The following is a 25039-nucleotide window of genomic DNA, read 5'->3' on the forward strand; positions in this document are numbered from 1 at the left end:
TCTAAGTATGGTAAAATCAATGAAGAATACAAAATCCGTAGTGCTTTCCCGTCCAAAATATATCTAACCCTTGCCAATATCTATATATTTTTTGCTATTTTGTGCTGAACATATCTGATATGAGATTTCCAGGAGAATTTGTCATCAACTATGACACCTAGAAATTTAATTTCATATACTCGTTCTATATTAGCTCCCCCAATTTTCAATTGAAGTTCATTATCTAGTCTACGATTGCCAAATACCATAAATTTAGTTTTATCCAAATTCAGAGATACTATATTACTGTCACACCATTTCTTTATCTTCTCAAGTTCCTGTGTAACCCGTCCAGAGAGTTGCTGTAGGTTTTCACCCGATGCCCATATGGTAGTGTCATCAGCAAATAAAACCACTTTCACTAAATCAGAAACCTTACATATATCATTGATGTATAATATAAATAGTTTAGGTCCCAAAACAGAACCCTGAGGCACTCCACATACAATGTCCAGCTCACTCGATTGGTATTCACCCAACTTCACAAATTGACGCCTCTGTGTCAAATAACTTCTAATCCATTTCAGAACCATTCCTCTGATCCCATATTTTTCTAACTTATCCATTAATAACTCATGATTGATTGTGTCAAATGCTTTTTTTAGGTCAATAAATATTCCCATCGTATATTTCCTCTCATCCATAGCACTTGTTATGTCCTCCATTAGGTCAGTAATGGCCAGAGATGTCGATCGGTTTGACCTAAAAGCATATTGGCAATCAGAGAGGATATTATGTCCCTCAATAAATGTGTCTAATCTGTTATTAAAGAGTTTTTCCAAGATTTTTGAAAACTGTGACAACAGAGAAACTGGTCTATAATTTGTGAAGTTGTGCTTATCCCCAGATTTATACAATGGAATAACCTTTGCTATTTTCATATTATTGGGGAACTGACCAAGTCGAAACGACATGTTAAAAACATGGGTTAATGGTTTGCATATCCCCTCGATTGCCCATTTACTAAACAAAAAAGATTTATGCACTTAAAACTCAGTTTTGACATACGTGACAGGATGCGGTTCATAATAGGTGGTACTGTTGGGGCTTTCTTGAAGTGGCTCAGGTGACGTCTGCCTCTCTTCTGGCTCCTCTTCAACTTCCTCTTCTGATTCTAAGTAAGAGAAAGAAACTATTTGAGCTGTTTTAACACCCCTCACATTCAACCATGAACTAAAAATCTACCAGTAAAACAAGTCAGGGGACATTCAAGAATATCTTACCCTCATCAAGCTCGGCTTCAGAATCTCCAAAAACCTCATCTTCATAACAAAAGATGTCATTGTGGACATAGAATTTGTTTGCCACAGAGCCCTGAAACAAATTAGCCATGCATAAAACATCTTTACTGTTCAAGGCTGTCCATTAAAAAAAAAAAAAAAAAAACACACAAAGCCAATCACATATTAAATTTGGCATGCTGTTGCATTTACAGGGTGTCTTTTTGGAATAATTCCATTATAGTAACAGCAAACCATCTCTTTTAACCTGTTCAAATAAGATGTCAAAATTTCCTTCTAACAATTTACAATTAAGTCACTGAAACTTAAACACTCAAGATTCTTATAGCTGTTATAATTCAAACTCAGTTCCTGTTATCTGCATACAAAGGGAGAAGTACTCACCTCTGGAGCAAGCACAAAAGTTTGCATGAACTTCCTCATGGGCTGGCCATTATTCGACAGTTCGCCAAGGACTTGCACTACCACCCCATCACTCAATGTGGCATGAGCATCCACATGCCTGATCTTTGTGTGGCATTCACTAAATTGCAAAGACATGACCTTCTTGTGGATTTCCTGGAGACACAGAGACATAATCTTGTCATTTAAAATGATATTTCCTGTTGTTTGACACCAACATGTTCTTTGGTATTGTGCATTTAACCGATTAGGACCACAGTGGTTCAGGTTTTTGTTGAATGAAACTTTTTTCATTCCCAAGACAAAATAAAGCAAAATAAAATAAAAATAAAAAGCTCAGACCAGTTTCTGGAAAAGAACACTTGTACTTTTAGCAAACCCTTGTTGATGTGCTACAATTAATATTAGTTAACAGTTATTAACATTAGTCCACATTTATTTCAAGACTTAAAGGTTTAAAATGCTGCTGACCTGATTAGGCCCCATACATCCCTTTTTATTTGCTCATAGTTTTACACTGACTTATACAATTTTGTGTTATGTAAATAATGTGTCCTTTAAGCCAAGAGCTGCAAGAAAAAAAAATTCGTTGTGCTATGCATAATGGCAATAAAGATTCTTGACTTGACTTAATCACAAAGTTGGCAGTCAGTTATGATCTGAGGCCAACCATGTTGTTTACTTTCACATTCATGTCTCAGTTCAACCCTAAAGGCAGTATAATTAATTATTTGTCAGAATTAATCAACAGAAACCATGTAATGTGGAATAATAATAAAAGGCTGCTGAGAACAAAGTTTTAAACAATGTAATTATCATGCTAGCACTGCTTCTTTCCTTAAAAGTTCCCATTGATTTATTATTTATGTGTTCAATTGAATGATAAGAATACTTATATTACAACCACTACAAGTAATTAAATATTTCTGAAGTGAATCTTTATGATTGGACCATAGCACATACCGCTTGTCCATACACTGCTTCTGCCACTTTCCCATTTGGATCAAGTCCTCCATGAACATAGGACGAGTTCCTCCCATAAAACCTAAAAGGTATAACAATATCACAGAGAGTATTACTAATGACTACAAATTTAGCATTTAACACATGATATTTTGAAATTTACCTGTGCAGGAAATCTGGTGCCTTGTTTAAGAGTGTGTAATACTGCCTCACAAACTCCCGCCCTACAAGCAGGGGACTTGGCTTCTCCATCACCATTTCTTTGGTAAACAATATTAAGTGCTGAAACAGAAGGCAACCCGAGATTTAGACTGAAATTCAATCAAACTACAACACAAATGTATACGCACAGCATTGACAGTTTTTATGGCACACATTTCTAATTATGTATACTATAACAAACCTGCAATAAAATGTTTGTGTTAGTCTGAAATGAATTTCTAATATTCTAACATTTTATTACTCTGTATGCAAAAGGACCACAAATTAATTACAGCCTCAAATATTACCATAAAACTGAGTTTTAATAACAAGACAAACAAAAAACGGCTACATGAATTCTTTTGAGGTCAGGTCATTTGACAGGATGCCCATGGTACGCATTAACGTTTATTGTGCGTCATGCAAATAAAACAGCTGTGTCTGAGCAGGAGGTACAGCGAGTAAAGGGCCAAACAAAACGTTAACACAACATCGTTTCATCCTTTCTACAGCAAGTGTAAAAGACGAATTAAAACCGTACATCTTTTCACTTTCTTTGTCTCATTAGGCCCATCTTTCACCTGACCCACATCAATTCTGTGGCAGAAGAAAGACATCTGTTTGCTTAGCTACCTGGCTAAAACACAAGCTAACATCCAACTGCGCCATCGCGTTCATCCAATGAGACAAAGAAGGAAACCGGTTGTAGATAGGAAGAAAGCGACTGGTGCAGGCGTTCAAATTAGGCATCGTAAAAAAAAAACTTTAAAACGCTTACAACCTAGTTTTGAAATTACACATCTCATAAACCTCACACACATATCTGAGCATCACATTGTAAAGTTAACTAGATTAGTGGCCTACTATATGAGGCCTCTCACGTCTATGCTAACATGTTGCAATCTCTCTCCAATTGTCTCGTGTTTATTAGCGATATGACATGACATTTTCCATAGTTTATACATTATGTAGTTTATAGAAATTTCGGCAGCACTGAGACCCAACATTATCTGTTTGGTCACCGTTATATGTACTGTAAAAACGGAGGGAAGAATGATGATAATCTGCCGGCCTCTTCGTTGTCATCTTAAATGGCTAACGCTAGCCCAGTAAACAGGACAGAAACGCCAAGCTTGCGACATTGCTAGTTAGCTGATATTAGCCCCAGCTAACTTGTGGCGTCGTCGTTTTTCCTTGAGCCGGTGACCAATTTTACATTGAACAAGAGCAATATAATTTGAGAAACACATAAACGTTGCCGATCAACACAAGTAAATCTACAGCTAAAGAGATGTCAGTTCGCTGTACCTTCAGACAAACAACCTGAACGTTCACTGCAAGTGGGGAAAAACCATCAAGCCGACAAACCTAGCGATAGCCATTGTAACTTCCAATAAAGTATATCGATGTTATCATAGTACAACTAAAAATGATCAATAATCACCTACTTATTTGTAACCAATTGTATCATAATTGTTACAAACGGCAAGCACTATATGACTTACCCGAACTTTACGCTAAATTACCCACAACTCATCAATGAACAAGTTAAATGCTACAGCTGCTAGTTCACGAAACAAAGGCAGATTTGACAAATTTGGTTGATTCTCAGAAAATTCAAATTAACTAGATAAATAACCTAGACTGTTTGTACACCAGGGACACACCTAGGTGGCAACTTTGGTTACTAACGTTACCTGTCTATCGACTAGTCTCGTTTTGACTAGACAATGCAGCTAGCTTGTCAGTCATTTAATAGCTGATTTAGCTTGGAGAATGGCTAACTTACCTTATGAAAGACCTATCTATGTAGACAGAATTGTTTGTATTAAATACTAACAAGTAAACTGTTCTAAAATGCAGCGTATCCCAGGTAAACTAATCAACTATTTCCCACGCTCCACTAACAGTTTATGATCTCTGCTGTACCAGAGACTGAAGATTTAAAGTGATAGGTTGGATTTATTGTTGTACCCCTGCAATCTGGGGCAGGGAACCCCCCCATCACAAAGATTTAGCCAATGGACTGTTTACACTAGACAGCATAAATTATGATGCCCGACGCGTAACCACACCCCCAAACCTTGTACTGATTAATCTAAAAATGATTATACCTGTAGAAGGGATTCACACCTATAATAACATATGCGCCAAAATTCTGTGTTCCGTGCATTTTAGCTCACATGTAAGTCGAAAACTGATTGCGCAACAAATACTTCTTTATATGGATATGAGCATAATTTTGTTGTCTTATTTTTCTCTGGAGGAGCTTAATAAAGTCTAAAAACTCAAATTTCGTTAGTGATATTTTATTCATTTAACTTTTTACACACTTTATTGTTGTAAATTTTATTTTAAATGAATAAAAAGGTTTTTAACCCTTCAATCTGCACTCAATTACCCATAAAAACAAAGTGAAAATATATTTTTGGACATTTTTCTAAATTTATTAACATCCAGAAACTGAAATCTCACCTTTATAAAAGTGTTCAAACCCTTTACTGTGGCATTCCATAGTGTGGGCTTCTTCTCCTTCTTCTTTGGTTAAGCAAACTAGACACTACAAAAGTGTGCTGTCCTCTGCTAGGTCTCATTTGTTGCTCCTTTTTTATCAGTCCTTTAAATTTTACTGTAGCTATAATTAAATTGTGGTCATGCTTCCTGTTTGCTTTAGAATGTTACTACACTCTTGTTGCTAACATGCTGCTGACCTGATTAGGTCCCATATATCCATTTTTATTTGTTCATATTTTTATATTGACTTATACAATTGTGTGTTATGTAAATAATATGTCTGTCTTTTAAGCCAAGAGCTGCCGGAAAAAATTTGTCATGCTATGCATAATGACAATAAAGACTCTTGACTTGACTTGGCTTGAGTAATCACTGAGGTCTGTCTGGAACTTGATGAACCCACCTATTGCAAATTGAACTGATTGGACATAATTTAGAAAGGCATAGAGTCAAAGTCAGATTTGAAGGCTTTCTTTCAAATTAATGCGACTAAATACAAAGAGCTTTGAAGAAAACCTGCTCGAGAGAGCATGCAACCTGAGACTGGGTTGATATCCTTCACCTTTCACATGGTTCACAACAACTCTAAGCATACAGCCAAGACAACAATGGAGTGGCCTTGGAACGAGTCACAGTTCTTGAGTGGCCCAGCCAAAGCCCAGATTTAAACCCCATAGATATTTAACTTCTATGCTGTCAATTAATGAAGACAAGAGCCATAATGTAAATTATTAGCAGTATTAGAATCGATTGCTTAAATAGAATCTTCTTTGTTTGTTCAGTTTATGAAAGTTCCTGATGGAAACAAATTTAAGTATCTTTTGATGTGAACTTTGTATTTCCCATGATGTGAAACAGGCAGGCATGGATATATAATAAATAAATATCAGATTTATTTATATCAATAAATGTCACAGATGTGGTTGTTAAGTAATCAATGTCAAAATCAAAATGTCAACATGATTATTACACAAATACCATAAGTTAATAACTAATGACCTAAACAAAAGTACACCAAGCTGTCCCTGAATTATTAAACTGGGTCATTTAACTTCACATACTTTTATTGCTTTCTGTTTCATACCTGCTCCTTCAGGACAGCTGCAAAAAGGGTTAGTCATAAAGTGAAATACTATATAGAGACCAAACAAGCATAAACAGCTGCTAAATGACTGCAGTCTTTTTCAGCTCCTTATGAGTGGTTTGGGTGCCATGGTCTGTGCCCATGGAGTCTATTTTCTCAAAATCCGCCCATGTGTATAGCACTGAAATGCCTTGTTGTCATAGCAACCGCTGACCCAAACACACAGAGATTGTGCAATCTTTATGTTAATCTAATAGGAAATACTATTATAAGCAAATGTCTGTTGGGTGTCATAAAGAGATAAAAGCGTTCTTTTTAAAACTTTTTAAAGAAAACTTAGGGGCATTGGGGAATTATGATTTTTAGGAATCAGCACAAAAATCGCACGCCAATTAAATAAAGGCGTTAAATTATGACAACATTTAATAAAGGTTGATCCAATTGATATTTCAGTGAAGTAAATGTTTCCACAGACGTATTTTCCACCCATTACTGCGACGCCATGACTTCTCATGTAATCTGAGTCCAGAACAAATGAGAGTTTTGGGGAGAACACTTCAAGAACAAGATGGCTGTCCTGGGACAAGAAAAGTATATTCTTCTTTCTCATAAACACGACATTTAATGCGGTTGTGAATTATGTTGTTATAATGTAACACCTTTATACGCATTAAATGCATCGCTTTAGAGCAAGGGACGTCGTTTTTGAGGCGCAGTTGATGCTCGTTTGATGTTTTCCGAAGGAAAGTTTTTTTTAACGGTTTAGCGGTGATAAACTGCTAACGCTGAGGAGCAGACTAGCACCAATTAGCTAGCCAAATGTCTCAAATGTGACTTTTACATACCCATAAGGTTTTGTGAATGGGTTAATTTAGGTGGTTACTTTTCCAATTGTTTTGTTGTGGTTCGGAGTTGAAGCGAAACGCCCCGAAATTCCTCGGCCGTTATGAGATACTGTCAGAAATTTTTAGCGCTTTTGAATAACGTTTAGATTTTTCAGATGCTCCTCATCAGATAAAAAACATAGATAACTGGACCATGAGCTCATCTCGAGTCAGACCCCAGCAGTTACCGCAGAGCCAGCCTGCCAGGTTACCGCACAGACTGGACTCTAGCGAGGGGATAGAGATGGAGAACATCCAACATCAAGACCTGAGACTCGGAGGTGTCATAGGCACTCCGTCCCCTCCATCCAGACAAGCATGGAGTCGGGACAACCCGGGTTTTGAGCCCGAGGATGAGATTATGGAAGCCGACTGGCCTCCGGCAAGTCCCGGGAGGAGGTCTGTCTCAACGGCCTCCAGCAACAGCTGCAGCAGCGGTCTGGGCAGCTACACCGGCGGGGGCAGCAGCACCCACATCCCTCGAGGAGGACTCTACCCTACCCCAAGTGTGGATGCCCAGCAGCAGGACAGGCATGACCACCCCAGCTGTATGAAGCAGATACTCCAAAAAGTCAGAAGTTAGTCACTTTCTTTACACTTTGTAAATGCTCTTTTGTTGGCATGATGAAGTCTCCTAAAATGGTTTACTATTACAGATCCATAACAACTATGATAACGTCTAAGTAAAAGGAAATGTAGGTTTGCCAACCAGGCTAGTTTTTCACTGCACAGTAAGCCACTGATCACAAATTGTAGCTTTTAAGAAAGACTTGTTATTGGAAGAGTTACTCTCCCCACTGTTTTTGTAGCTACTGTAACTCTTAGGCTACCATTGTTCAATATGAAATAGAAAAACTGCTGTTAATAATAATGATGATCTTTACATAACACTTTCCAAAACTCCACAGATTACAAAGCTGTGTACAAAAGGCAGTATGTTAGACAAAAATCAACAATCACATGATTAAATAAAACAAATCAAAAAGAGAATTGTGAGATACCAAAAGACATTTCCAAAAATTAGTATAAGCTCTCTGATAAAGGTGTGTTTTAAGAAAGTCTTTTATCATCAGCACCTATTCTCTGCATGGAATTAATGTTATAAAATGCTGTCTGTCATCTAATGCTTCAGTGCAAAACAATCACAGAGACACAAAATGACTGCAAAGAGGCCAAAATGACCATAAAGAGATGCAAAATGCCTGTCTTAGCCAATGCACATCTGCTCTTTATAGCCCAATACTTGAATCTGTAAATTGTAATCCAATATTTATGTAACTATATGCTTATGCCCTCTTGAACTTGTTTCCTTTGCAGATCTGTGGGGCACAGAGCTCATGGAGGACAGTGACAACAGTCGAGAAAGATACCTCAGAAATATACTGAGGGAGATGCTCACATATATCGCATTCCTCATCACTATTTCTATATGTAAGTATAGGCTCAAAAATCCAGTGAAATGACATCTTTAATATATTGATAAACTTGTCAGTTATTGTGAACACAAGCATTAAACATTCTTCATTCTTAATTGTTGATTAAAGCCTGTGGCAAAACAAATCATATATAGGCAAATACTTCCTCAGTTGGGAATTAGGACCTGTGGTGTAAACATAGCCTTACTGAGAGAACGGTTAATTGTCCTAGGTACATGACTACAATATGTACATCATTTTTGGTGACATATCCATAAAGAAATTGCTCATGCCCTGGAAGGTACAGTACAGTAGCCCTAGGCTAAACTGGATTGACAGTTGGTCCAAGTGACTCACAGAAAGTTCTTTGCAATGTTTAAATGGCCAAACCAAATATGCCTGGGCATTTTTCCTGATGCTGAAAAGTTATTTTCCAGACTCACAGTGTATGCTTTATGGCTTTGGCAGCTGAAAATCTAATCTCCCACTTCTCAGAGGGGTTAAATTCCAAAAACAGCACAAAGTCCATTTCGACATGGCAGGAAGAATTAATAAAAAACTAAAGGTACAGTCTCGCTACTTACGTTTCTCTTCTGAAATAAAAAATGCCAAACTGTGGTTTAGGGTGGATCAGGAAATGATTTCACAGCAGACTGTATTAAGGCATATTCTGCCAGGCAGAGCTTGTCTATTTAAAGGAATTTCCAGAATAACTTCCTGATGAACGCATAGGTGAGACATAATTAAGTTTAATCTAACTCAGAGTACATTTTTTGTGTCCGTCAAGTCTTTGCAGGGTCATACCGGATTTAAACAGCACAATTACGCACATGCAAAACATTCACGCAGTGTTAACTCTCCTGTTTTATTCTGCTTCCTGTGGCTGTTGTTGCTGTAGCTGGCGCTAATAGGAATAGCACTTTCTACATATGTTATGTGATTTGCTCTGCAGTGACTTATGGGATGGTGAGTGTCAATATGTACTACTACACTAAAGTCATGTCTCAGCTTTTCCTGGACACACCACTGTCTGCTGGGGACCCTTCCACTTTCAAGCATTTGTCAACCATGGAGGATTTCTGGAAGGTAGAATGCAACATTCATTTTAGTCTTTGCCTGAAATGTTTTGTCAAGCTAACTAAAATGCCTTTTTATTTAGGCTTTGATTTTGAATCATTGAATTATATCTTGAGAAAGGAGGCATTTGCAGGTCAGATGTACAGTTTGCTGTTTTTGCTTTCTTAACTTAACATAATGACTGGAAACAGAGAAACATTTAGCCTAGCTCTGGCCTAACAACATCTGCCTACCACCGCCTAATTTGTGGGCTTCAGAACTGCTGGTCTGGTTTGGTTGATTTTGTTACCTTCAGGTAGAACTAGACTAGCTGAGTCTCCCTTTTTTGCTTTATACCACACTAAATATCTCAGGAAATGCACATCACAGTTGTAGTTTCTGAGGTCCAAACACATTGGTAACTGCACAGACGATAAAGAAACTGAAAAAAAAAAACAGTGAAGACAGCCAAACAGCAAGTCAAAATAATAAATGTTATTTATTGTACAAACACTGAGAAAAAAAAACACCATAAGGTGTCGTTTCTGGCCTCTTCTGTACCATAATGTTGACTGTTCTAAACTTGCAGTTCACAGAGGGACCCTTTCTCAATGGCATGTATTGGGAAGTGTGGTACAACAACAAGACCCTACCAGCGAATCAGAGTCTCATCTATTATGAGAACCTCCTCCTTGGGGTGCCACGCCTCCGGCAGGTCAGGGTCCACAATCAGTCCTGCACCGTCCATGAAGATCTGAGAGATGAGGTGCAGGACTGCTTTGGCATGTACACCCCAGCCAATGAGGACACCTCTTCTTTTGGCCCTAAGAATGGAACTGCGTAAGTCCACTTATAATGCCGTGCAAACTTGATAACTGAACATGGCAAAAAGAAACACACTTTTTTACTTAAGATAAGTTACAAAACGACTTTTATACTCTATTTCATAGAAGCCTTAGGCTGTATTATATGTAATACACTAACAAATGTCTACAGCCTCATTTTTCATCTTGGTGTCTGTCAGCTGGGTCTATACAGCAGAGAGTAAGATGAATGGGAGCAGTTACTGTGGCCAGGTATCCAAATATGGAGGTGGAGGATACCACCAAGATCTGTCTCGTACAAAAGAGGAATCAGCAGTCCAGCTGCAGTTTCTCAAAGACCACCTGTGGCTAGACAGAGGCACCAGAGCGGTGTTTCTGGACTTCTCTGTCTACAATGGAAACATCAACCTCTTCTGCATCGTTAGGTGAGAATAACCTGTCACAACACACCCATTTAAGTCAAGTCAAGTTTCAGGTTTGTTTACTGTATATAGGCCAATATGACATCACAACTTGCCTAAAGGTACTTTACAACCTGCACAGTACAGTGTATATCATCTTCTATTCTTAGACCCTCAATTTGAGTAAAATCTCTTGAAAAATCCTTTATCACAAAATAATTTAGTTCTGCGACTTATGATTATTTCAGATGTACCTATTTGAGACCATGATGATATATGGAATTGAACCATGGCATCCAGTAGAAACCACTTCAACAAAGGATTCTTCAAGAAGTCACCAAATTTACATCTAACTTTTGGCTTATCTGACAGTAATAACAAAACTAGAAAAGGCAGCACTTTCTGAAGAACATTTAAGTACACTTGCTGGTGGAAAGCTGCAGTAGAACAGTTTACACTTCACTGCAACACATAGTGGTTGTCACTTATTCATTCGTTCTTTCATCTTCTATATCGCTCATTACCAAACGGGGTCGCGGGGCGGTGGGTGGGTCTGGAGCCAATCCCAGCCAGCAATCGGGCGAAGGCAGGGTAACACCCTGGACAGGCTGCCAGTTCATCACAAGGCCGACATGCAGACAAACAACCACTCACACGCACAGATTCACTCCTACGGGCAATTTAGAGTCACCAATCAACCTAAGCTGCATGTCTTTGGACAGTGGGAGGAAGCCGGAGTGCCCGGGGAGAACCCACGTAAGCACGGGGAGAACATGCAAACTCCGCACAGAAAGGTTGTGAACCCGCAACCTTCTCGTTGTGAGGCAACAGCGCCACTGTGCTGCCCCGGTTGTCACTTATTCTTCGATTAATCCAATAATTACTACATCCATAAAAACTCAGAAAATGCTTGTCACAACTGCCTTGTTTTGCCGTACAAACAACCAACAAACCACACATGTATTCAGTAGGCCTATAGAATGATATAAAACAGAGAAAGGCGCCAAAAAGCATCCTGGAAACAGTGATTGTTTGGCATGATCCTTGATAAATCCCTGAAATGATTAACCAGTTGTGAGAACATCTCAAGAAAATGTCTATTTTCTGTTCATTAACAATTAAGTTAATAGTGTTTTACTTTTTACTTAGGGCATACCACCATTTTTTGACTTGTTCTGGAGAATATAGAAAACACTGCTGCACCCATTTGTTTTTCAGCACAGAAGAAGCACTGGAAGAACTTGTTCGTTCTTATAAATACAAAAATATACCTTTCCTTCCAAAATGTGATTAATGAGCATTGTAAATGCTAAAACAAAATGATTATTGATTTACATAGCTGCACTTCATTTTCATTTGTCTCCACAAAATAAGAATCCCAGTTTGTAAATACCATTGTACGAACACTGATCATTGACATCATCTGATGCATTTGTCAGGTTATTGGCAGAGTTCCCTGCTACTGGTGGGGTGGTGACCTCCTCGCAGTTTCAAACAGTGCGTCTCATTCGATATGCATCCAGCTGGGACTACTTTGTGGCTGTGTGTGAGGTGGCATTCTGCATTTTCATCATGTACTATGTGGTGGAGGAGGTGCTGGAGATCCGGATCCACCGCCTGCATTACTTCAAGAGCCTGTGGAACTGTCTGGATGTTCTCATTGTGGTGGTGTGTATCAAGATTGCATTTGGGATAAATAAAGTGATTTAATTACATAATTTTAAGAAGAGTCACTGACTTTGTTGTGTGCTCTTTCTGCTCTTTTTTCAGCTGAGTGTTGTTGCTATTATCATGAACATAACCAGAACAGCCATGGTTGGCAACCTTCTGAAAGGCCTGTTGGAGAACCACACAGCTCACCCCAGCTTTGAGCCTTTGGCCAACCTGCAGGTCCAGTTCAACAACATGGCTGCAGTCATTGTCTTTTTTTCCTGGGTCAAGGTATAAATCTTTAGCCTTTAGTTTGTAATCACAAACACACTACCATTGTGGAAACATGAGAACCCAACAGACTGATACAGTACTAACAATATTTTTTTATGTCCTCACAGCTTTTTAAGTTCATCAACTTCAATAAAACCATGAGCCAGTTGTCTAGCACTATGTCTCGCTGTGCCAAGGACCTGGTGGGTTTTGCCATTATGTTCTTCATTATCTTTCTGGCATATGCTCAGCTGGCCTACTTGGTTTTTGGAACCCAGGTCAATGACTTCAGCACTTTCCAAGCCAGCATGTAAGAACATTCAAAGCACAGCCTACAAATGTCGAATTGCAGACAGCAGATGTTTCCTGATGTTTAAAAATGTTGAAATGTTTTGCTGTTTGTGTAGTTTTACCCAGTTCCGTATCATCCTGGGAGACTTTGAGTTTTCTGAGATCGAGATGGCGAACCCAGTGCTCGGACCAATCTACTTCACCACCTTTGTTTTCTTTATTTTCTTCATTCTCATGGTGAGTAGGGGAGTCACATGTTGTGTTCAAGACACAACATATGTAATTGTGTTAACATACAGCTCTCTTTCTGTCTCTATAGAACATGTTCCTGGCCATCATCAATGACACATACTCTGAGGTGAAGGCTGATATGTCCCAGCAGAGGTCTGAGATGGAGATGACTGATCTCATTAAGAAGGTATTGAACTACATTTATCATTTACTTTGGCTTGGCAGGTTGCCTTTAAATTAACACTTGTCACCATGCCAATAATAACAGAAAGGCTAAGGGATCAGCAGTGGTGGAAGAAGTACTCCTGAGCCCCTACCTAAATAAAATTAGCAATACAATACAGTGTAAAAACTCTCTGTTAAGTAAAAGTCCTGCATTCAAAATGACACAAAATTATTAGCATCAAAATATACTTAAAGTACCAAAAGTAGAAGTACTCATTATGCAGAATGGCACACTTAACATTAATGTATATAATAATATTGGATTATAATTACTGATGCATTATTGTGAACGTCACATTTAATGTTGCAGCTGGTAAAGGGGGAGCTAGTTTTAACTACAGTACCTTATATGCTTTTAATTTGAATTACTGCAGGGTAGCTTGTGAATTACCAAGCAGGGATCAATGAAGTCAGATGATTATATTGTATTTTAACTAGTAACTAAAGTCAACAGATTAATGTGGTGGAGTAAAAAGTACAATATGTGCCTCTAAAATGTAGTGAAGTCAAAGTATGAAGCAGCAGAGAAAGATAATACTCAAGTAAAGTACAGATACCTTACTTACTTTCTATCACTGGGGATCAGAATGTACACCTGAAAGTGCTTTTTCTATTAATGCAATTTTTGGGTCTGGTTGTATCAACTAAATACAGATGTTAGAAAAATTTTGTTTACTTTTAGGTTACTTTTGCATCATATAGATTTTTTTAATGGATCCCTGAAACAGATTGCCATGCTTGGTCTAAAATTGACCCAAAACAACTATCAAAATATGCAGATAATCCCCGGATGTGTTACCTGACACACGATTCAACTCCCCCTCTTTCTTAGGGTTGCAACAAAGCTTTGATGAAGTTGAAACTGAAGAAGACGGCGGTTGACAGCATCTCCGATAGTTTACGTCAGGCCGGGGGCAAACTCAACTTTGATGAGCTACGTCAGGATCTTAAAGGGTGATGGAAACTTCAGATCCACGCTAAAAGCTATTATGCCACCTCTCTTGAGTGTGTTTTGATTTATGTTTTTCTTTGGTCAGAAAGGGCCACACTGATGCAGAGATTCAGGCCATCTTTGCCAAGTATGATCAAGATGGTGATCAGGAACTGACAGAGCATGAACATCAGCAAATGAGAGACGACCTTGAGAAAGAGAGAGTGAGTGATGATGCCATCACAGTTTGTGTTTTGGTGACTGATTCTAAATAAGAGACAGCACACCTTGCAAATACAGTATGTGGCAGCGCATACACAGCCATAGTACCTGCAGATTCTCAGTGTGTTTCTGCTCGTACGCTAGGAGGACTTGGATCTCGAACGCAATTCGCTGACTAGACCTAGCAGTGGGCGGAGCTTCCCTCGTACCCAGGACGACTCAGAGGAGGATGATGATGAGGACAGTGGCCACAGCTCTCGTCGCCGTGGCAGCAGCTCAGGGGGTGTCTCTTATGAGGAGTTTCAAGTGTATGTAGCTGTAGTGTTTATTATGCTATACACAGGTTAAGCAATGAATGAAAGCTGAACAACTAACTGATAATAAAAACGCAAGCAGCCTCAGGTCATGTCGTGTGTGGACGAAAGGGTCGTGAACTCAACTTAAACATTTTTTATGGATCCATTAAATGTAGTTATTAAAGAGTTGTTACCAAGATTTACTCAGCAAGACATTTTGCAGTTAAATTATAAAAATTTGTCAGTGCATTCTGGTGGAAAATTGTTTCTGAATTTTCTCAACTTATAATAATCTATTAGCATTTTCTTGTTTATTAGTGGCCTACATGTAAACCAAGACTAATCAGCTAAAACTGACTTAATACTGTCTAGCTGAGTCATCGGTCGGGCTCTACTTTGAGGTCCTCCTCTGCTCTCTGTATCCCAGGCTGGTGAGACGTGTGGACAGGATGGAGCACTCTATCGGCAGCATAGTTTCCAAGATAGACGCTGTGATTGTGAAGCTGGAAGCCATGGAGAGAGTTAAACTTAAAAGAAGAGATGTTCTCAGCAGGCTGCTGGATGGAGTCATGGAGGTGAGATGCAATGGACACACAGTCAGTGTGTTACACATTTTTAGTGTAAATAATCACTGTTTTTATATTACTGATTTTGGATTCCCTGTGGTGATGAATCTATAGAGAATTATCACCTGGCTGTGCAGTCTCCAGTATTTCTACAGAGGTTTATAGCATCTCAGCTCAGTGTGTTTGCTTCCTCACTGCTCTCATAGCACCAAAGGGGTCACTGCGTAATAATCCTTTAAAACATCTTATAAGGATCACAGTTTCTATAATCAAAACAGAAGATAGGAAAATGTTCAGACAGAAAATCTGAGTGCAGACAGCGGGATAAAATGAGAGAAAATGACACTTAGCGATGTATCTGTGCAAATTCTTCAAAATTAGTCAGGCTAAACCTGAAACTCATAGTTTATAGCCTCTAACTGCACCATCAGGCCTCTGATATACACACACACACACACATCACTCACTCAGGAAGCAGCATCTTAAATTACTAATGAAAATAAAATAAGTCATGCTTCCATAATGAGGTCAAGGGTCAGGGAGAAATTTACTGTAAACAGGTTTTGATAGTGCATGTTGACAGTTTTCCTATATAACCTGTTTTTTGTGTGCATCTATAACTGCACATAGTGTATAACATCATGTTTAACTTAATCTGTTTCCGTCTGTCAGGATGAGCGCCTGGGACGTGACCCAGACACCCACAGGGAGCAGATGGAGAGGCTGGTGAGGGAGGAACTCGAGCGTTGGGAATCAGATGATATGGGCTCGCAGGTCAGTCACCCACAGTTGGCCACTCCTGTTGGCCCTCGGCCCCGTCCGTCCTCTTCCTTGTCTACCGACGGCTTTGACACAAGCACAAATGTGAGCAGCCATGTGTGAAGACTTGGCTGGTCCTCCACTCTGGGAAGAAACTCTCTATTGGTGAAGCTGTTTAAATTCCTTAACATATTATCAAGGAGGTGACAAAGACAAAAGTACCTCAGCTCAAATATGTAAATGCACTGAAAGTGAGTGAGGATCTCCTGAGAGACACCTAAAAGTATTCTCTAATCTCTCTTAAGCTATTGTCAAGTGTTACTTAACAGGATGATGAGAGGCAATCTACAAATGTGTGAGAGGTGTTTAAAAATATTTTACAGTAGTGTTAAATAACGGTGTTAAACATAGTACTGGATATACAGTAATACACAAGCCTGCAGATGTACTCAGAATTTAGTATTACACGCTCAGCTGCTTCAGATCAGTGTATCCACGTTTTATCATTTCAACAGATACCAAAAAGGCTTTTTTCCAGTGTTAATTTTGATGATTATTTTTTCATCATTTTAATATACAGTAGGTACAAGTGTGGTGCATTCTGTCAAATCTACTCATCTTCTGTATATTAATTAAGCTTCAAATGACAGCCTATTATGATACATGTTGTAACATGAAACAAACTTCGATTTGGAGTGCATCTAGTGTTCATGGGAAGCCCATGCATTTATTATTTTTTCCCTGTGCCTTACTTTTTAAAAACAGATGTCTTTTTTAAACTGTTCTACCAAATAAAGTGTTATGAAAAGGTTTTATTTATCAGTTTTTGTTTTCTTCAGGTTTTAAGCTCAGTGATTTGCCCATGGTATGCTCATTTTACTCATTTCTAGCCTGTACAGGAACATTCTCAGACATGCAGTAACCTCAGGCCCTGTATTTTTCTCCACATCCTCTGGTCACAGTGTAGCAGCAGGAGGGAAAACAACATCCACAGGCGCAGTCGAAAAATTCTGCTTTCCGAATGGCACTTGTGGATGTTTTTTAAATAAGCTTTATTGAAAATATATATAACATATACAGCATTTTGCCAATATGGTGGGGGCACCGGTGGATGCCAGGCAAGCTCACATGAATGTGCAAAGGCCTGGATTTTATGCCTGTTCAAGGAGATCCTTAAACTATCACGTAATAATTTATTGTGGTAGAAAAAAGTTTCACAAGCGAGCGTGCAAGTCGTGTATAAACTGAGTTGTTTCTGCATAGAAATACTAGAAGATACATTCACCTCATTTTTTGATCTTTAGGTCACGTCTAAGATAATTCACCACTGTAACATTGTAGACAAGTTAAAAAACAAGGAACAGCATGCCATGGGCTCTTTAATAAAAAAAAAGTTCAATATGAAGTTGTTATATTGTTATATAAATAAATGAACTAAGGTTTTTCACTACACGTTTTGTTAAGTGGTCACTGTACATAGTGATCAGCCATAACATTATAACCACCTGCCTAATACTGTGTATACAGGGATCAATGTTGCAGTTGGTTGGCACTCGTGTCACTCTGAGGCTGAAAGAGCACAAATCTGTCTATCATTTAGCAATAAAAACAAAAATGTGTAAAAACTGTGGCTGTGAGGACAAGTTAGAGATAATTTTTCTCAACTCCAGGTGTGACATCACCACTATAGCTGCTGAATGATTCTTTTCATAGAGACCAATGCACAGTATTTCTCATATTCACCCATTTTAACAAATATCATACAAAATGGAAAGTTTTGAAAAGGATGAATGAGATTTAAAAGTTTCATCCTCAGCAGATCAACCTCATCATCAGTGAGCCTTGGGCGTCCATGACCCTGTCACCAGTTCACTGTCTGTCCTTCCTTAGACACTGTTGGTAGGTACTAACCACTGCAGACCAGGAACGCCCCAAAAGACCTGTGGCCTGGGAGATGCTCTGACCCGGTCTTCAACCATCACAGTTTAGCCTTGTCAAAGTCACTCAAGATCCTTATGCTTGTCCATTTGCCTGCTTTCAACACATCAACTTCGAGGACTGAATCTCCATGTACTGCCTAATGTACCCCTCACACTGACAGGTGCCACTGTAACAAGATAATCGGTGTTATTCACTTCATCTATCAGTGGTCATAACATTATGGCTGATCAGTGTATACTGTACGTCAATCATGGAATGAACTTGCCTGTCATAACACATTTCCTCATTACAAAGACAACATAATTTCTGATGTGTAGTTTTTAATTTAAGTGCCACAACTTAGAACAAAAATACAGTACTAACATTTGTTGGAATAGTCACATTTAGATCCCCGATACAAGCCCTCGGGTAGAATGATTATATTTGAAAGGCAGTGAAATAAATGCAGCAAAGAAACATGGACACACTGAAAGGAAACTAACAGATGAAGAGTCTTGGAAGGAGGATGTGTTGAGTAAAAACACAAAGTATTACAGTAAATGTGAATGTAGGAGGAAAAACAGTATTCACAAAACATTTACAAATGCTATTTGAGATGAAAATGCCATGTAACACCTGCAAGTCTCAGACAGAAAAACAACTGATTTGCGTTTGTCTAGCTTTAAAAACCACAAAGCAAAAGATCACAGCAACAGTGAACAAAACTATCAACTCAAGTCTGGACATGTGCCCACTGGCATTAGGTCAGCCAAGACAACGTGACCGTGTTTTATAGTCATGAAGGGTATTTAAGCATTAAGCAAACATTTACATTGTCATCCAAGGCCCTTAGCTGGACAATTCTTTAGTGTTTCATTAAGTGAGCTTTGCTCTTTTTGAGTGGCGTAAATGAGGAATTATTGATTTGTAAGCAAGTTGCAATCAAAATTATGTAACTTTACACAAGCACCTAAACAAAGGTCCTGTACAGTAGGTGTGAAACATTCTGATATAAAGAGCTTTAGTCTAGATATTTCCTAGCCTAAATGTTAACAGAGAATCTTCCAGATGTACATAAATAGAATTATTTACAAAACATAAATTGTACATTTCTGTAGTCTGAACACTTCACAGCGCCCTAACAAGACGTTTGACATTGGTACAGATATTAACACCTATACAAGCTTGAGTAATGTTTAAATTGCAAAAACCACAAGAATCACTGAACATTCTGGATTTTCTTAAACCATTACAATTGTGCCAGTGGGCATCTGTGCGTTTCAGGAGTCCTTTAATAAAAAAAATAAAATAAAATAAAATAAAGTATAGGACTTTGGAAGCCCTTATGAGACAAGTTTAAAAAGAGCAACAGAAACTATAACCGTTTCCATAAAATCTTAATTTAGTTGCTTTAAACCAAAAGGAAGCTCCAGTATAGACACACAGTCATTAAGAACAATCACAAACTTATTTTGCTCATGAAAATTATACTGTAGCTGCTTCAGAAGTTGTACATTACATATAAAACCTCACATTTAAATATTTTCGCATTCTCAAACAGTTCATCTTAATTAACTGATAAATTAATGCAGTCAGTTATTGTAGTTTCCCACTCTCGTCTATGCATGTAGTCCTATTGTTAACATTGAAAAGTGGTCCAAAATGAAAGAATGCAGATTTAAATCCAGATGCAATATTCCCTAAATTTACCCTTGAGAATAAAAAAGTGCAAACATGGGATTTATGAAAAGATAAACAGATCAGACATTTCTGAACAGCAGACAGTGAGGAATACTAGTTTTAAAATGTTAACCAGGTTATGTATCTGCTAAGAGATGGTTCATAGAACGTCATGAAGTCTGGTCTGCAATTCAAACGCTTCTCAGTGTTTAGCACCTATAAGGTTATTGGCTTACTAGAAGATAAAACCTTGTATAAAGAGAATGTTTTTCACCTTAACGCATGTTATGAATTCACCACCCCTTACTTCACAAAGGCTAATGCTACTCAAAATAACCCTTAGGTATTACTGTTTGGACAAACCACACTTTAAAATATTTCCTCATGGGCACTGTTGTTTGATTGTATTGCACACATTAATTAGGTCCACAGAACACACCTTTTCATCCAAGGTCCCACTCACTACCCCCAGCGACCGCTGGACATGAAACTTCGACTGAAGGAGAAGCTCGTGTCTGAACTTTTATGCTTTCCCCAAGCACCAAAGGGCACCACGATAATTGTGCTGTTGTCCTCTGAGCCATACTGAAGAGCCTGAGAAAAAAGAGAAGTGTAATAAATAAAAGAATAATGAACATACATTACCAGTCAAAAGTCCTAAAGATCGCCTCCATCTTCCCTGTTTTTACCCTGCCTACAGCCTAGGAAGAGGACATTTTACAAAAGACTAAGCTACTTTCACTATAAGCTGATGATTTTGACTAAAAGCTAGTTTTTGGAAGCATTTTGATTGGTCTGTCTAACTCAAGATAATCACAAACCTCTCCAGATTTTTGCACATTATGAGTTTTCACTGTGAACTTAAGAAAAAGCATAGTATGAATGTCTTGCCTGCTCAGATATTCTCTGAGCTGCCTCTTTGGGGTCGTGGCACTGGTTGATGACGTTGCAGATCTCCTGGCTGTTCATAATGAAGTTTATGCCATCTGTGGTCAGCGCCAGGAATGAGTCATGGACATGGTGCAACTGCAAAAAAGGTAACATTTCTAATATTATTTACACTATTTTAGATATTTCAGTGAAATATCACAGTAGCTTATAAGAACACAGACAAAACTTTAAAAAGGTTGTTGGATCATTGAAAACGCAGATAAGAAAAACACCTCAATACATAGTGATACAACCTCTTTATGAACCTATTTACAGATTGAGAGAAATGTGCATTGCTGGTTATGTTGCCAAATAGGAGAGCACCGTAAATGACAAAGTAGTACATGGCTGCATTTATATAGTGCCTTTTTCCAAAATGCATCTCATTCACCCATTTACCAATGGCTGCAAGCTCCCATATGATGTGTTGGGCTAACCAATAGGATCCGCTTCAGGTTCGGTGTCTTGCTCAGAGACATGTAGACAGGAGGAGGTGGGGATCAGACTGCTGACCCTGCAACAGTGAACAACCCACTCTACCTCCTGAGCTACAGCCAATATACATATTCATTGTAAACTATTTTCCTAAGCAGGGAATGTAGACTAAAATGTCATTGTAAATATTACCTCCTATTAGGGCTGTATCAACTGTCAGTGTGACTATTCCCTCTTTTTTTTTTTTTTAAATATATATGTATATATAGCCTAAACTGTCAGAAAATCAACTGGCATGAATTTCAGTGATGAGTTCGACCACATTAACATCAGTAATCAAATGCAAAAGAGTGACAGGAACATATGACTGGGCGATACATTAGTCCAGAAGTACGGAGTTGGGAGAGCAGAATTTCTCCAGTACCAACAGTTAAAATCCATAATTAAATCAACGATCAATATAATCAACATCCCACTACAACCTTCCACGCTAGCTGAGGGGGAAGTACTGATCAAACTGTTGTTTGGCACAACAAAATGAGGAGAAGATGACAAACTAATGTTAGCTGTGGCTGCCTTCTATTGTAATGTAAACTAATGCAATGCAAAATAAAATATAATAAAATAAAAACAAAGGAGTCTCAGCCGACTGATGGGCCTCTCAACTAATGATTCGACAAGTCGACTTTCGGTGGCAGCCCTAGCTGCCATAATTTTTACTGGGGTAATGTTCACATTTATACAATAGAAGCTGCTCAGATATAGATAAGAGTAAAGATGTACTGTCTTATTCATTTATACAAACACTGCTGACATTCTTTAAATCTGCTAATGACAAGCTGAACTTGACAGCAGATCACCTCTTAAATGCTGGCACAAAATATTTAGCTTATAATTCTTGTATGACTTAGGATAATGCGTCCAGTGGACAAATATGAAATACGTATCCTAAGTTGCACCACTTTACATAAACCTACTGATATTCTTTTGGTCTCAGGCTCAGCGATGACCCCGCTCTTCTTCAGGTCAAAGTCTCCAATGCTGCGTGTCATCGCCAACCTGCCGTTGACATTTGGCTGCCCCAGACTATTCCAGGTAATAAAACCCCCACTTCTCTTTATCCTTGATGCAAGGGCAGAGGGCAGAGGGCGGGGGGACAAAGAATTGCTTCAGTTCAGTTATTTTAACAGTAAAGTTGATAATATCCTTCTTAGGCCAATTACTGCAGGCTACAACTCTTCTCCTTTCAGGTTAGTGCCATGAAATAGCACTCAAAAAAGACTTCTCTACTTCCAAAAACTAAGTGGTGAGCTTAGTTACAAACAATAAAATGTATGTAATTGCTTGATCAGGAATTAAGAACATAATAAAGCCTAATTACTAATTACCAATATCTGCTCATGTGAAAACTGGGTGACGTAATTCTGGGAATTATGTGGAGCCCTCACAAGCTATGTGCTAACAGGAGAACAGACAACAACCTTGCAAAAATCTAATGAAAACATCTGATAACATCAAGTTTCATACTCAATTTATGGATTTTTGTCTAAACTGACAAATGTCCCATTACTGACAACATCTAGGCACCTCTCTTTCTCGTCCTTCCTCTCAGGAGTGTGGTCGACAGTGAGTTTAAGGGCCTTGCCCTTACGGCACAGCATAGCGCGGCTGTCACCCACACTGCCCACCACCAGCTCAATGCCGTCTCTCAGCAGGGCCACAGTGGCAGTGGTTCCGGCATTCATCCCAGGATCTACAGAGACATAAAAGGAAACATCAGAGGTGGAACGAATCATAAAGGCCCACACTGTTCATAACCACCACATGGAGTATCGCACACTCTCACATACACTAAAACATAAACAAGAGTGGGAAGTGGACTTACAGAATACTAGACATTACACAGTAAACAACAGAGGAGGTAGTCACACATGCAGGTCAAACTGTTTCGGTAGAGTTGAGGTCCAGAGCAAAATTTACAGCAGAGTTACGTCTAATACCACATGTTAACAGCTGACACAGTACTTGGACATTTTCAAAAAGCAGCACATAAATTCATTTTAAAAATGCTAACTACTTCAATAATGTTCACTGGTTTTGTTTGTGGGAAAAAACACCACTAATTTGTCAAAAAAGGAAAATGAAATGATTTTAATTTTTTGGTACTTGATAATTATAACCTGTAACAATTCTTATTACGATGTCTAAATCAATTTAGTACTATGACTCCAGCCAACTTTATGTGTTTGGCAAAGAATGTGTGAGCAGTGGATACATAACTATACATTACCATTAAACGTCAGCATCAAATGTCATAAAATGTATTTATCTGCTGACATTTATAGGCCTTTATTACACCTTTCTCTCTCCAAACAAATACATTAAATGACTAACTCTAGGTTTTACACTGTGTGTGTGTGTGTTGTTTTCTAAGCCTAATCTGTATAACAAACATGTTGCACCTCATGGACTAGATCTGACACTGACAACACACATCTCATACAACTTGTCAAACTGAAGTACTGTCTCACAAGAAGCTTTGCATACACTTGATCAGAGGAGAAAAGGGAGAGAGAGAGAGAGAGGAGTGAGAGAAAGATAGGGAACCTTCCAGTAGTCCAGGATTTAGGACCCGCTGGACTCTCCTTCAATATCTAGCCTCTCGTCATCCACATTGGTGCCAAGGGCCTCCAGCTCTTAGCTGGGTCTGCAGCTGCCGTAGATAACATGCACACACACACACACAGGCATATTGGGACATTTCACACAGCGCGGCCGATGTACAGTATGGCCACATAATAGCTATAGCTTTATATCAAGAGATATCCTTAATGAGACATAATGCTGCTTGAGAACTAACTTGCAAAAGTGTCTGTATGACACGTAGACCGCATAATTTACTGAGATAGACGTTTTGCGTTAATTTGTTTGATAGATGCTCAAATTACCCCAAATATTAATTTCACTGCCCATGCTAGGTTCTATAGTTTGCAGCTTGATAAAACATCAACAGATGGGTGACAAATTAAAGGAAACAAGACATGGGCAACCACAAACCTTTAAACAGCTCATTGGCAAAGTTCTCTACAATTCTCGTGACTTATCCTGAAAGATGTGGATGCCATTCTATCAAAGCATATTCTCTCATTTGGAGTTTCTGATGGAGGAGGGTGTTGTCTAACACACTGGAGTTTAACTGGGGTTAGATCTGGTGACTATGAAGACCACAGAATACAACTCATATCATTTTCATAAACCATTACATGACATTAATGGTTTTCAACCATTAAAACCATTATTCATTATATTAAACAAACAAACATACTCCAGTTGTGCCTTTAATTTGTCTCCTTTCTGTATGTACAGATTCAGTACTGGAAGCAGTCAAGCACTAGTGTTTGTTCTACTTGTAGCTGGTTTATTGTTCAGCAATTATTTAGTAACTTTGGGCTAAATGACAGACCTCTAGGCCATAAGTGCTCGGGTCATGTCAGTTGGGAAATCCAAGGCTTCAAAGCCTAAGTAGGATAAGCAAGTTAGGCTTTGAAGAGAGGAGAAAATGTGTCATTACATTTTTAAATATATACATATACATATATATATATA

The 25039-nt window shown here is 38.5% G+C and overlaps 3 protein-coding genes across 9 annotated transcripts in view; 1 reads left to right on the forward strand and 2 right to left on the reverse strand.

The window, feature by feature from the left end:
- The window catches only part of g3bp2a (G3BP stress granule assembly factor 2a), an 11191-nt gene extending 6378 nt beyond the window's left edge, over positions 1–4813 (reverse strand). For 3 of the 5 annotated variants that reach the window (XM_020591817.1, XM_020591815.1, XM_020591813.1), the window contains exons 1-6: positions 4636–4812; positions 2809–2927; positions 2646–2727; positions 1665–1838; positions 1263–1353; positions 1048–1153 (exon numbers count right to left, since the gene is read on the reverse strand). In XM_020591817.1, coding sequence (XP_020447473.1) covers positions 1048–1153; positions 1263–1353; positions 1665–1838; positions 2646–2727; positions 2809–2903 — 548 coding nt within the window. In that variant the 5' untranslated portion in view covers positions 2904–2927; positions 4636–4812. Of the gene's footprint in view, positions 1–1047; positions 1154–1262; positions 1354–1664; positions 1839–2645; positions 2728–2808; positions 2928–4351; positions 4515–4635 lie in introns of those variants that run through there. The other 2 variants (XM_020591816.1, XM_020591814.1) reach the window with 2 other exon arrangements.
- A 2125-nt stretch (positions 4814–6938) lies between these two features.
- pkd2 (polycystic kidney disease 2) lies at positions 6939–16628 on the forward strand. Of its 2 annotated transcripts, none has more exons than XM_020591852.1 (15): positions 6939–7906; positions 8646–8759; positions 9696–9829; positions 10389–10639; positions 10824–11048; positions 12464–12692; positions 12795–12965; positions 13076–13257; positions 13355–13475; positions 13558–13656; positions 14527–14648; positions 14732–14849; positions 14995–15155; positions 15571–15718; positions 16382–16628. In XM_020591852.1, the coding sequence occupies exons 1-15, from the start codon at positions 7483–7485 to the stop codon at positions 16589–16591; spliced, it is 2709 nt and encodes a 902-aa protein (XP_020447508.1). In that variant the 5' UTR covers positions 6939–7482; the 3' UTR covers positions 16592–16628. The 2 variants fall into 2 exon arrangements, with proteins under 2 accessions (XP_020447508.1, XP_020447507.1); XM_020591851.1 differs by having other exon boundaries at positions 6941–7906; positions 14992–15155.
- Positions 16629–17846: 1218 nt separating this feature from the next.
- ppm1kb (protein phosphatase, Mg2+/Mn2+ dependent 1Kb) overlaps positions 17847–25039 on the reverse strand; it is a 10026-nt gene continuing 2833 nt past the window's right edge. The window contains exons 4-8 of one of the 2 annotated variants that reach the window (XM_020591698.1): positions 23021–23186; positions 22411–22555; positions 20960–21094; positions 20508–20662; positions 17847–18575 (exon numbers count right to left, since the gene is read on the reverse strand). In XM_020591698.1, the coding sequence (XP_020447354.1) occupies positions 20531–20662; positions 20960–21094; positions 22411–22555; positions 23021–23186 (578 nt within the window). In that variant the 3' untranslated portion in view covers positions 17847–18575; positions 20508–20530. The other variant, XM_020591697.1, reaches the window with a different exon arrangement.

This window comes from Monopterus albus, unplaced genomic scaffold (genome assembly GCF_001952655.1).
Source record: "Monopterus albus unplaced genomic scaffold, M_albus_1.0 scaffold15.1, whole genome shotgun sequence".
NCBI classification, from domain to species: domain Eukaryota; kingdom Metazoa; phylum Chordata; class Actinopteri; order Synbranchiformes; family Synbranchidae; genus Monopterus; species Monopterus albus.